Source organism: Myiozetetes cayanensis, unplaced genomic scaffold, assembly GCF_022539395.1.
Source record: "Myiozetetes cayanensis isolate MyiCay16 unplaced genomic scaffold, myiCay2020 scf24, whole genome shotgun sequence".
NCBI classification, from domain to species: Eukaryota; Metazoa; Chordata; class Aves; order Passeriformes; family Tyrannidae; genus Myiozetetes; species Myiozetetes cayanensis.
In genome coordinates this window covers 9,783,129-9,795,791 of record NW_026087456.1, presented here as the reverse complement: position 1 = coordinate 9,795,791, position 12,663 = coordinate 9,783,129, and the positions used below count along the sequence as shown (strand labels likewise).

The window sequence follows — 12,663 nt, the reverse complement described above, 5'->3', positions numbered from 1 at the left end:
CAACTCACAGAAGGGGTCTAAAGTACATAATGCAGGCAATGGATGGCCATAATGGCCAGTCTTCGCGAGCGAAGATCCGGGGAAGGTCTTTGCACCTTCCAGCCTGCGCATTGGATTTTTTAGGTGAGACACAGTGTGCGCGGAACTGAGCCCACCCTTTAATCCTAAGGTTCATCTGCCGGGGCCAAGCGAGCTTGGACGGTGGCAGCGAGGTCCTTAGGACGTAGGTGGGTTGCCTTTAAGGGCTAACGAGCCCCACCTGCCCGGGAGTGGCCCTGACCGGGAATCGAACCCGGGTCTCCGCGGTGATAGCGCGGCGCCTTTACCCCCTAGACCACCAGGGGCTCCCTGGATGGCCATACTATAACACAAAACCCCCACTTCCTCTGGAAAGGCGTGTCTGTATCTCTGCAATCAACATGCACAGGGGTTTAACAGTGTAGTTACTATAAATACAATCCAATTCACTGACCACACACAGTCTTAACTTTTCACCTCTGCTTTCCAGCCTCACTTCAGGCTTCAGAGGCCAAGAACACTTCCTCAGAGAGGAAGGGTTTTGGGGTCTCACTTCTCTTTCAAACACAGCCTTTTCTCTGACAGCCACCACAAAAAATCCCCACAATTTATGACAGCCTTCTGCAACAGCGAACCAAGAATTTATCAAGGTAGATTAAAAAACATGAATGAAATGCTAAGACCCAACTTCTACACAGGTGCTGCACAAGTGCCTCTGCCACCAACACCAACTACTCTGTGATGCCAAGGGCCACTCCAATAGCTCTAATAAAACATGTTCTAAGTGACTGTAACAGCAGTTGCTGAGCTGAGGGAATGTATTTGGCCTCTTAATTAAACATCTTCATCCCTTCATTGGGTGATGCAAGACTGCTGCCTAATGCTCTAAGGGAGGCCACAAAGGGCTGTTGCCTAAGCATTGACACCTAGAAGGCAAGGTCTTTGATTCTGCATGTTTTTCAAGTCATAAGTTCTATAAAATTAAAAATAATTTCTGTATCTAAGCAGAGCTTTCTTTATAATACAGGTACCACACAGAAGGTCTAGCATGCTTATTATTGTACCATATGAGTTCTTTGTCTCCTAGTTCATTTCACAGAGCACCTTTAAGCACCGTAACCCAGACCAAAGGTTTGTATCTCGACACTGAAACGCTCCACACAGATCATTTTGTACGTGGCACACACACGCTGTGGGATATCCCAGCCAGGGTAAAAGCCCCACAAAGTGTCCGCTCACAGCCTTTAAGTGCGCTCGTTCCCTGCCAGCAGGGCCGAGCGACCCCGCGTTGGAGCCGAGCTTTGCGCGCCGTGCCAGCTGTCCAGCCGTGTCCCGTACCTTTGTAGCAGGCCAGGGTGAGCGCGCTCTCCTTGAACTCGTTGGAATGCGTGTTGATGCCCGCGCCGTTCTCCAGCAGCACCCTGGCCACCTCCACGTGCCCGGCGCTGCCGGCCTCCATCAGCGGCGTGTGGCCGTTCTCGTTGTGGTCCTCGATGCTCGCACCCGACTCCAGCAGCACCTTCACGACATCCACGTAGCCCCCGGCACAGGCGTAGGTCAGGGCCGTGTTGCCTAAAGCCGGACAGGAGGAGGGGTGGAAACAGTTTCACGGTGTTCCTACAGTGGGAACTTCACCTGACGCTCCCGTCTGTTTCTACCCAGATACCTGACAGAGTAGGGTTTTTCAGGATACAGGGAGGGGAAAATAAATAATGGCACTGAGTAGCTCAGTGCTGACAGACTGAGGATCTCTTTGTGCTTCTGCTGATGCACCTCTCTTTGCATTGCCAGCCCAGCTTCCATCACAAAACCCCATCCTTTTTCCTTTTAATCAGCAGGGACACACTATGTTGTAAGAATGCAAGCTCAAAACAGGGAGTAGAATGAACTGCTGCTTCTAAATCAAGTTTTAAACACCTCTAAAGGGCTGGTTCCAAAATGCCCATCATCTTCACGTCTCCCTAGGCAAACCACAAAAAAAGTCAATCTGAACATAACAGTCCAAGAACGTGCCTTTACGAAAGATACCTTGAAAAAAGTTAAAGGTCAAGGCAGTATTGTTACTCAGACTACTTCACTGAAAAAAATATAACAAAAGTACATAAGGTGTGTCTTCTGGTACCCCTCTCTCCTCCTCACTCAGGGCCATCTCTCCCTTTGTCAGTCACTGCTGACTCCACACCAGCTCTCCACTTCCAGGCTGCAGAAACTTAAGATGATTTCCCACTTTGGTCACTGCAATACAAATGCCTACCAAATTCTCATGGAACAGGGAGAAGGGGGCCATTTTGTCACATTTCCTATTTTCCCTTTGGTTTCCTAGACCTGCCACCAAATAACTTTTACACGACTACACAAACTTACCAAACTGTGCTTAAATTGTGACAACAAATCCTATGTACTCAAACACTTGTCAGTTACTAACCGACCTGATGCAATGTCTGCATCCAAAAGTACTTTTTCCGCACCCAGCAACATTTGAGGGTTTCATTTAAAAAACAAAAAGAATTTAAACAGTAAAACCACAAGGAAGCACTCTGCCTTGTTTGGCTGAGAGCCACTCCTCCCAGATTTCCAGGCCGAGCTCCCCGCCCACCGCAAATCCCAGCTTTGCAGTGGTTCCCAGCACGCTGCTCACCTGTGGATGACTGTGCGTTCACATCAGCACCATGAGCTAGCAGCAGCTTGACAATTTTGACGTGCCCACCGTTGGCAGCGGCCATGAGAGGCGTGATGTCTCCTTTGATTCCCCGGTCCTCCACATTGGCGTGCATTGCCAGGAGAACCTGCCAACACACAGGGATCAGCATCACACGAGGGACAAAGCAGGGGGCCTCAAACACCACCCCGGGCCCCCACCTTCTGCACAGTGTTGTGTGAGAAAGCCCTACAGAAAGTAAGCACCCCCAACGCATCAGCAACGTTCAGTTTGTGTTTGAGACTCGTCTGCCAGCGAACTGGCATTTCCCGCTCCATTAACACCCCCTTCCAGGTGCACAAGACCGGAATATATTCATTTCACACTTCTTCTCGTACGACACACACGTACTACAAAGAGCCTGGAAACCAACCTGCGCAAGCTCATAATATCCTGCTGAGCAGGCCAGACAAAGGAGGCTTTCCCCTTCTTCCGTGTGCTCATTCACACTCCGGCCCTCAATGAGCAGCTTCCGCACGGCATTTACATCTCCTTCGGAACAAGCCTCGGCCAAGCTGCGGCTGAAGACAGAGAGCATTCAGCAGTGAGAACGGACTGGGCTTGAAATGCCTGGAATCCAACGTGCCATGAGGACGCAGTCAGCAAAAAGGAAACGCGAGCTAAAAACCTGCCAACTGCTAATTAAAGAGGTGCCAGATTTACACTTGAGGAAACGTTTCCCAGCTAACTCAGCTGAGAACTAAGTCATGTCCACATCCACTCCTGTTATGCATTTTTAACAGAAGTGTCCAGGAGAAACGTTTGCAGTATACTGCAGGACCAGAGGACATGGAAATCACCTATCCATCTTGGGAAACCTTTACTTGTTCAGCACTGTAACTGGTAATGAAACTAAACCAAATCACCCGCATCACTCTTCTCCTGGAACAAAATAAACCACTTCCCCTCTGCCCTGTGCTGAAAACACCAGAATCTTGTAACCAGACGCAATTTTAATATATGGAGAATTAGTTCTCAAATATGCCTGTTCACAGCAGGTCGATGATTATTTTTATTTCTCGGATTCTCTGTCCCAGTAAAAACTTTGGCAACAGCCACTGCTCCCAGGAAAGAGGAGGCTGGGGAGAAGGAGGGATGCACACAGAACAGAAGCAGCCACAGCCCAAAATTATTCTGCTTTTCACGTGTCCTGTCCCCTCACCAAGGAATGTTCCTTTGGAGTTACTTGGTGTAGAAGGAACAAACTGCCAACCAGCACATCAGCACTTGTTCTTCTTACTAACTCTGTTTCCACTTTATTGAAGTTTAATTAGAGCCCAGAAGGAAACCACTTTTTAAATTTCCCTCCTAAATAACCCAGTAAGACAAAATCCAACTAGTAAAGCCAAAAAGTCCAGTGTAAGAGCAGCAACTCCCTGTCTGAGGCTCTGTCCAGGGTCCTAAGTGATGCTGATCACCAAGAAGCCCCAGTTCCTCAAGACTGTTTTCCTTCCTCAACTAAAAAGGCATTTTTTGAAGTTCCCTGAAAGGTGTTTTTTGATCCTAAAGCTAGTTTCATGCTGCCACTGAATGACCCATTCTAGGATTTGCAACTTTTTGCTATAGTTCTAAGGCCCGTACTATTGAAGAGCTTAGAAATGCTTTTATAGTTGGTCACGATACACTCCTTGGAGTGTGATTCCGAATTCAAAGCAGCATTAACTGCTTCACTCTGCACTGCAAGACCTGCCAGTGCAGAAATGTTTACCAGGAGAAGCCCAGGTGATAAGCTGCCACCAATCCCACCCGAGCAGGGGTTTCATCCCCCCCGTGAGCAGCAGTGACACAAGCCGTCACACTTCCCGGCCCAGGGCCGCCTTACTTGTCTGTCTGGCCGGTGCTGGCCGTGCTCTCCGCCCTCATGCGGGTCAGCGCCGCCGCGGCTTCATCCAGCGCACAGCTCACCGACGACGTCAGCCTGCGCAGCACCTCGGGGTCTGCGAAGGCCTTGCCGTCCGCTGTCGACAGCTTCCCGATTCCTTCCATTGCAATTCCCAACCGACGGGGAGAGGGAGAGAACAGACAAGTTCAGATTGAGCCTGTGAGATCCGTCGGCAGAAACGTTCCGAGCACACTCAACTCCCGGCTCCACCACGACAGGATTAACTGTTTACAACACTAGTTTAAAAGCTGTGCAAGATTAAAGCCCTCCAGTACACAGAAGGCAACACTTTTCAACTACTGACAATTACTTTATATAAGCAACTACTAAAGCTTTTCATACAGCAAGTGTTACAAAATAAAACCTCACTCAGCAATTCAGGGTTTGATCAAACGGTGCAAGCAGAGGTCAGGTGTTCATTTTGACACCGGCTTTTAGCAATCTGACATTGGAGCAAGCTGACCCCAAGCATCTCCATGTGATTTTCCCAGTCTTGAAATGCTCTAAACCGAGTCCTTCCCCCTCTGTGACAGCCCTGCCGAGCCCCCCTGCAGTACAGCTGTATCATGCTCCCACGGATTAGCCTTATGCAAGCGATTCCAGGATGGACTCGGGTAAGGGCTCCGGGGTTAAACCTGTACGGGACACGAGGACTTACCCGCAGCTTCAAGTAAAGCTTCTAATCTTGCCTGGGTTTCGGGATCTACTGTTCTCAGGTCAGCACCATCAGCAGTACTCGACAACAGCAATTTGGAAGCTGTTTCCAACATGGGGTTTTCGAGGTCATCCTGATCCAAGATAAACGATTCCACCTGGAAAGTAACAGATTTGGTTTAAGACTGATATAACTGACCAAAACAGACTTAATTACCATTTAAGCGTTTGCTTTTTAAGTACTCTGTTGGCCTTAGCTATCTCACTTCAAGTCTGATGTCTCCTAATGCAACATCCAAAGAAAACTGCCAAAAGGACCAGCAGCACTTTGTACATACCATCAGCTCCAACACCACACACGAGAGCTTCACAGATTCTTGCTCAAGAAAACCTTTATTTGGAATTTTGTCTGCAGAATATGCAACCCATTATTATCTGCCTTTGTCAGAAAACAGACACTGAGTGCTCCAAGTCCTTCTCACGATTCTACTTTGCTGTGCCCTCCATTTGTTTTAGTTGTGAAACGTGTAGAAATTAAGGAAGGGGTATATATCAGGTATATCAGAGAGGAAAGCCCCTAATATCCAGTTGTGCTATCCTGCCTGTCAGAGGGGGCAAGCAGTGTGTAGACAAGACTCTTCTCTAAGAGTTCCACAAACACACTCCAAAGCCTGTGAGGTAGTCATTGTAACATTTATTAAATTATAAAGACCAATTGTAATCACCCCTCTAACAAAGCTCTGCAGCTTCCAAAATTCCCGTTTCAAACCCCAAAGGAATTAAAAAATGAAAACCAATCCCAATCCAAAATCACAATCAATCCAAACGCCACTCTTCCTGACAGACAAACCACATGTGCCAGCCACCCCCACAAGTGATTACACTTCAGTACCTCTGGATAAAAGCTGCACTGTCTGTAGTACAGCAGCCATCTATTTCCACATGGAATACTGCTCATCGAGACAGAAATACAATTTGTTTTATTTCTTCAGCTTCATGTGTGTCTCTAAAGTTTCAAAGCAGTCCCATGAGCATCACAAGTTGAGATTCCTGCAGATAAATGCCCCAAGAATCCATCTGTGTGGGTAGAGGAACCAGAGAAGTGACTGGTTCATCTCCGGCCTCCCGGAAGGTCTCTCCAACCTCACATCCATTCTCTTGTCACAAGGGCAGAGCTCACACAACTTTGCCTTCTGCCTGCTGCTCAACACTTCCTAAGACATGTTCAGCTTCAGCCTTTTTCATTAAAGAAGGCAGGCTGAGAACTACTTCCCAAATTTCTTTGTTTTATCCCTTCAACAGCATCACTAAGGAACAAAACCTCTGGTCAGCTCTGGCAATACACAAATACTCATCTCAAGGGCACCTCTGAAACCTCCCTCTGCTGCTCTGCAGCCTCTCTGCCCTCCTCCTCCTCCAAACCTGGGAACACAGAGCTGAAGGGAGGAGTTGCAGCTTCAGATCCAAGTGGCTCCGATGCCAGTGGGACAGTCCTGCAGCATTGCATGTCATCCAAGTGGCTCCGATGCCAGTGGGACACTCCTGCAGCATTCCAAGTCACTCCTCAGCACTACTTTTCCCAAGTCATACCCACACAGGCTGCTCTTTCCAGTTTGGCAAACTGGTGAGGGCAACTCCCAGTTTCCTGCCCAGTGCTAAGAACTTCCCATTGCTGCCTCACCAGGGCCCTTCTCCCATCACTGCTCCCTGCACCCACCCCACCAATTTTAGGCCAGCTGTGGTTCATCTGAGGACTTGCCACTTGTGTCCTTCCAGAGGACAGGCTGCTGCAGCAAGGGAGAGGAACCGCTGTGCTGCTCGGGAGCCAAGTGACGGATTTCACCACTGGAAAGGCACATGCGGAGCCGTTGGAAGGATTCTTGGCTCACCCAACTCGTGCAACATCCCAACTGCTCACACTAACTGAAAAAAAACTCCTCCCAGAGAGATAGTGAACAGCTGGTCGTGGTTCTTCCTAACACTATGAAATATTTGCTAAGAACAAAGTCAAAATAGGAAAATGTCTCTCCCCCACTCACATCCTCTCCCCAAAATTAGGTCTTTTATGCACTTTAAGTTTGGAATGGAAAAATCTTCCAAGCCTCCTTCCAGCTAAGAATGTGAGCGTGGTGTGATTAAAAATAAACAACCCAAGGAGAACGGGGGGAAGCAACAATCCACCCACAAACAACCCAGCACCGAGACACCCACAAGGGACCAGGAGAAAAGTTTTGAGAATGTTTGTATTATGTGCTGCCATGTAAACCATTTCAGAACAACATCGAGACATTATTTACTGAAAAAAACTCTGGACTATTTTATAATATTAAATATAGATTAAAAATTTTTCCTTTTGCAAGGTAGAAGAGATCCACCTTCAACCTGCAGCCTTCTCACCCAGTGTCCAGTTACACTCCCCTGCAGTCTCAAAATTGCCATTTAGATTCAGAGTTTCATTACATTTACAGCTTTGCCTTTTCACCTTTTTGACATGACACCAAACACCATACAGGGGACAGAGATAAAAGACACAGTGTCTAACAGTGGAGGAACACAACTGTGTTTTGGTAGGAAACTCCTCTTCGGTTTCTCAGAAAATCCTGCCTTCTCCACAGAAGCTACAGACCGAAGACAAAGCATTTCCATGTACCAAGCCAAGTAAACAGACATTTCCTTTAAAGGGCTTCAGATGTATTTTATTTCCCCTAACTAAAAAAAAAGCATAGAATAGCACACAAATGCTCCACCTCACATATCAGAATGTTTCATCTGTGTTCTCCATCAGTATCGCTCCGATCCAACAACACTCTGACATAACCCAATTGTTCAGCCAGGCCCAACACAAGCCCTCTTACAAGACTTCTCCTCTCTTCCATCCTGCAATCAAAATCTCGTGTTCTGTGCTTGCATAGGTTTACTTGGCTCATTATCATTTCTAGTGTACTCGATGCTTTCACAATCAAGCACAACAAAATTCCCAAGTTCTGGCTGCTCTCAAACAGGACTCATGTCTGTACACCCTGAAGACAGCCCTGTAAGATGTCAATAATTTTATATTTTGACTGCCAAACACAAAATCCTGAACATGCCTTTTAAGAAATGCCAGGTTAGGGCACAGAGACAAAGCACACCTGAGCTGCTCTGACGTGGCTCTTGCCACCACACGATGCTCAGTCCAACAGAGACAGAACTGAGTTCCTGATGGTAACTCCACCCTCAGCCATCTCTCTCCATCAAGCCAGTTAGAGAAAACTGCCATCAGCACAGATCCCACCCTGGACACAAGTCCATACAGAAGCTTCCACATCATCTCACAGAGATATGAACTAAAGTCAAACAAGAATCTTTCTCCCATAGTTTCCCTCACAGTATAAAACCCAACAAAACCCCAAGTAACTACACACACAGAATCCCCCCCCACAACAGAAACAAACACAACAAGAGGAATACCCATGCACTAAGGACTTGAAGAAAACCTTTGAATTACCTATTGATTCCAAACTTATTACTTATAAGGCTAAACATGGATTAGCACTTTCCTAATTTTACATCACGCCAGGGAGGGAGGAGGGAAGAAACATTCCAACAACTGTCTCTTCACACTGGAGATAGAAATCCAGTACCCAACACCAAGCAGCTCCTCCAGAACCACACCAACTAAGCTATCAAGCTAGGCAAGTCTCCTAAATACCAAAATGGGTATAAAATGCCTAAATTAACTTCACAAGCTTAAAATGACAGCAACTCTAATCTTATTATCAGGAGAAGAACCTGCCACCATTAGCACAGAGCTTTATGATGAGCTAAACTTTTATGGATGGGAGAGAACAATAAAATCAACTCTTTCAAGTGTCCTTTATGACTAATGGTAGAAACCACTTGGTTTCCAGCACCCACCACCCTCACTTCAAATGCCACAAGCCTATTATTTATCCATCTAATAAACACATGGCTCTACTCATTAATTTACAGAGCATCTCTGGTGTCAGGTTATTACTGATTTATAGTTTTGCTCAATCACAGCTGTGCTATAAGGACAACCCAGAGGCATAAAGAAAAGGCTGTAAAAAGTCATTTTCTGCTTCCCATCCGAGGTCCCCTGCCTGATTCCAAGTGCCCATTTTGCCAATCCCATTCCCTGCTCCTTCCCCTTCAGTCCATCCTGCAGGCACCCAGTATTGCCGTGCTCCTGCTCTCCAGCATTTCGCCAGAAATGAACACAGAGCAATCCTTCCAGACCCCACATCACATACAAACTCCAAACCCTAAAATAACCTTGCTGGAACACATGCAGAGCAGCAAAGAGTTGCTTGAAGGGTACATTTGGGCACACAGTGTCATGACCCAGCCCAAACACTTGCTCAGAAGAACCTGAAAGGCACCCCTGGCCAAACGTCCAGTGACATCTTCCTGGATTTTGGCCATCTGTAGTAAGAAAACAGACAAGGTAATATTCTTCTGTCTTGCAGACATGCTCCAAAGCAGCACTAAGCAGTTCTTGAGGCAGCCCCACGGCAGCAGAGCACTGCAGTGAGGTGTCTGGCAGTCAGGCTCCCAACAGCTCTCCACAGGCTGTGAAATAGCAACTCGGGCTCATTAACATAACAGCATTTATTTTTTAACCTTCAGTGGTTTTAAGCACCATAACATACAAGGACAGCATCTGAAACCCCATTTGGATGAATCACACTAGCCCAGACAAAGTATTTTAAAAGACAAAACTCCCCCAGCTTTCATGAACATTTTTCTCTGCAGGTTTTATCCTTATTCCTGGGGCTGGTCCCTATTTTCCAGGTTTACAATCCAACACAGCTTTTCTCAGATGACTCCCATAACTTCTGCCTTATATTAGACACTGAATACAATGTAGAATTTGCTAAATTTTTACCTTGGCACTCAGGCCTTTGGTGTTTGACACCCACAGGGTGCCAAATGGATCCTATAAGCACCAGTACAAAGCCTTTCCAAACAACCCTGTGGACAAGGAACAGCCAGTGGTTATTGCCAGGTAGCAAACTGTACCCCCCCAAATACACCTTACTTGACACTGCTTTTGGATTAGTTCACTAGGTACTTACTGCCAGTTAGCAAAGGCTGTAACAGTCGATTTTTCCCAGCTCTCAAGTTTTTGTTAGAGCAGCAAAAAGTTTTTAAAGACAACATGAAATTTAACAAGGATTTTTGAGTCTGGCAGGTGTTGCAAAGCCACCTCAGACCAAAACCACCACCACTGCCAGGTCAGTTAATAAACTTCAGCCCTACTACAGTGACTTTAGTCCCACTCCAGATTCTTCCCTTACTCAGCTAATAGTGACTCCCTTAGGGTGAGCAGCTTTAATCCTGATTTCCATGAGGAACTCCTCATGCCTGACCCCCAGCCACACTGCTTTCCCTGGTGCTCCAGCAGCTCCTGGCCAAGATAATCTCAGCTTTCACTCCGGAACAGTTTTAGCTCTCACACCTCCAAGACACTGCACCAAAAAAAGTACATATATACATATATATCTATCTCAGTCTTTCATACAACATTTCTTTACAACAACATATTTGTCACTGTTCATGAATGCACTCTGTGACTGTTTCACCCAGAAATAGCAACGTTTATACCATTACCCTGCAACGACGAACACACAGGAGGAAATAAACCCCTTCCCAGAGCAAGAACAAAGTCCAGCTCTGACTGATAACTAAGCTCCTTCTGCACAACACTGGTAAGTATTTTTAATGTCTTATATCTAGCCATTTGATGCACATCAAGGGATTCCTGAGGCAAGAGTGGATTAAACCAGAGCTATGATATATCTGGAACATGGCAAACCGGGCCAAGCATTTTTCACCTCAGGATCCAAAACCCAACAGGCAAACAGGCAACCCCAAACCTGCAAATTGTGATGTATAATACACCATACTAAAGCAAGAACCTCATGCCTGCTCTCCCTCAGCCTGCTACCTTTAAGCCCTCAGAATATCACCTCTGATGCTTTCAAAATACATGAACCCATCTCAGTCTCAACACAGCTCAGCAGAAAAAATACTCTGATTTGAAACATCAAGACAGAGAAATCAACTTAACATGTCTTCAAATAAAACAGTGGGGATGTATTTGGGCTTCCTCAAACTAAATATTAAGGCAAGGGCTATGGCTCTGCCTTTTCACCTACATGTTTCCAGGTGAAATTACCACTTAGCTACACAGGTTTCAAGGCATTTTAAGACGCAGATCTTCACAGCATTAATAATGTATTACAGAAAAAATTCCATCCAAGCTTTACTGAAGCCAAGGCTCTGGCAGCGCCTGCTATTTCTGTGGATCAAACCAGAGCATCACCACCAGCCAATTTAGATGACATAGCTCTGAAGTGAAAGGGATGGTTTCCTGGTTCCTTAAGACACCATTTTCTTTATCTGAAGACCAGCTCCCTGGTCACTGCAAGGGAAAGCAGACACAGAAGCCAAGTGCAGCAGATCATCCTGCCCACTCTATTTCAGCCTTGCAGATTTTGTGGGTTTTCCTCCAATCTATTTTCCATGAGGAACAAGCTGTGTGGTTCTCACTTGCCCTACCCTGCTACTACAGCAGCACTGTCACCACAGACTCCGTCTGCCAGCACCATCTCTTCCCTGCACAGTGAGGATCGCTCCCATTTATCTGGGATGCACAATCACATCTGTTGTCTTCCCAGCGCGGACTGACCCTCCCCAAACCAAAACGCCTCGTTCAGCAGAAATCTGAAGTCTGGCAGCTGGAACATCTCAACAGTATCTTCTTTCATTTTATTCCTTCAACTATACACTCCATTTCTCTCGCTGCTGCCAAAAAAAATACCAAGGAGGAGGGAGGTGAGAGGAGTAACAGTCCTTGATGCTGAAATGGCATAACAGAGTCCCCAGACTGGCACCAGCGGAGTCTCTGCTGCAGGGACACCTGCATTAGGACTGCAGTGTGCTTCTGATGACGAGACAGGTGCTGAGGTATTCACAGGAAAATTCCCTCTCTCCCCTGCACGCTGCATCCCCGGCAGCACACACAGCCAGGAAAACAGAGGCAGGCTGAAAGCTGTGGCTGTGAAACTACAAGGAATAATATTCTTTTTTCCGTCTCAAATCCTAATTCCAAGCACTTGGCACACTTCCACATCAAGCAAATTCACGCATTAGCTGGTATTCAGCTGCAACCATTCGTGCAAGAAAAATTTCATGCCAATGCAAAAATAACAACACCTCATCTCACCATGGTTTCAAGTGCCCTGCCCCAATTTCACATTGATGGGGAGGGGAATATACACGTTTTAGTCTCTGACATGAATAACGAGATATAAAAATCACAATTAAAAACCCATTGAAACACATACTCGTGCTTCTGAAAGCTCAGTTTCAGGCAACACTGTTACATCAAAAATAAAAAGCTGCC

At 46.5% G+C, this 12,663-nt stretch overlaps 1 protein-coding gene across 3 annotated transcripts in view; it reads right to left on the bottom strand.

Moving 5' to 3' along the window:
* ANKRD17 (ankyrin repeat domain 17) overlaps positions 1 to 12,663 on the bottom strand; it is a 69,116-nt gene that overhangs the window by 29,436 nt on the left and 27,017 nt on the right. For all 3 annotated transcript variants that reach the window (XM_050320615.1, XM_050320617.1, XM_050320618.1), the window contains exons 2-6: positions 5,257 to 5,410; positions 4,539 to 4,695; positions 3,090 to 3,237; positions 2,657 to 2,804; positions 1,357 to 1,590 (exon numbers count right to left, since the gene is read on the bottom strand). In XM_050320615.1, the coding sequence (XP_050176572.1) occupies positions 1,357 to 1,590; positions 2,657 to 2,804; positions 3,090 to 3,237; positions 4,539 to 4,695; positions 5,257 to 5,410 (841 nt within the window). The remainder of the gene's footprint in view (positions 1 to 1,356; positions 1,591 to 2,656; positions 2,805 to 3,089; positions 3,238 to 4,538; positions 4,696 to 5,256; positions 5,411 to 12,663) is intronic.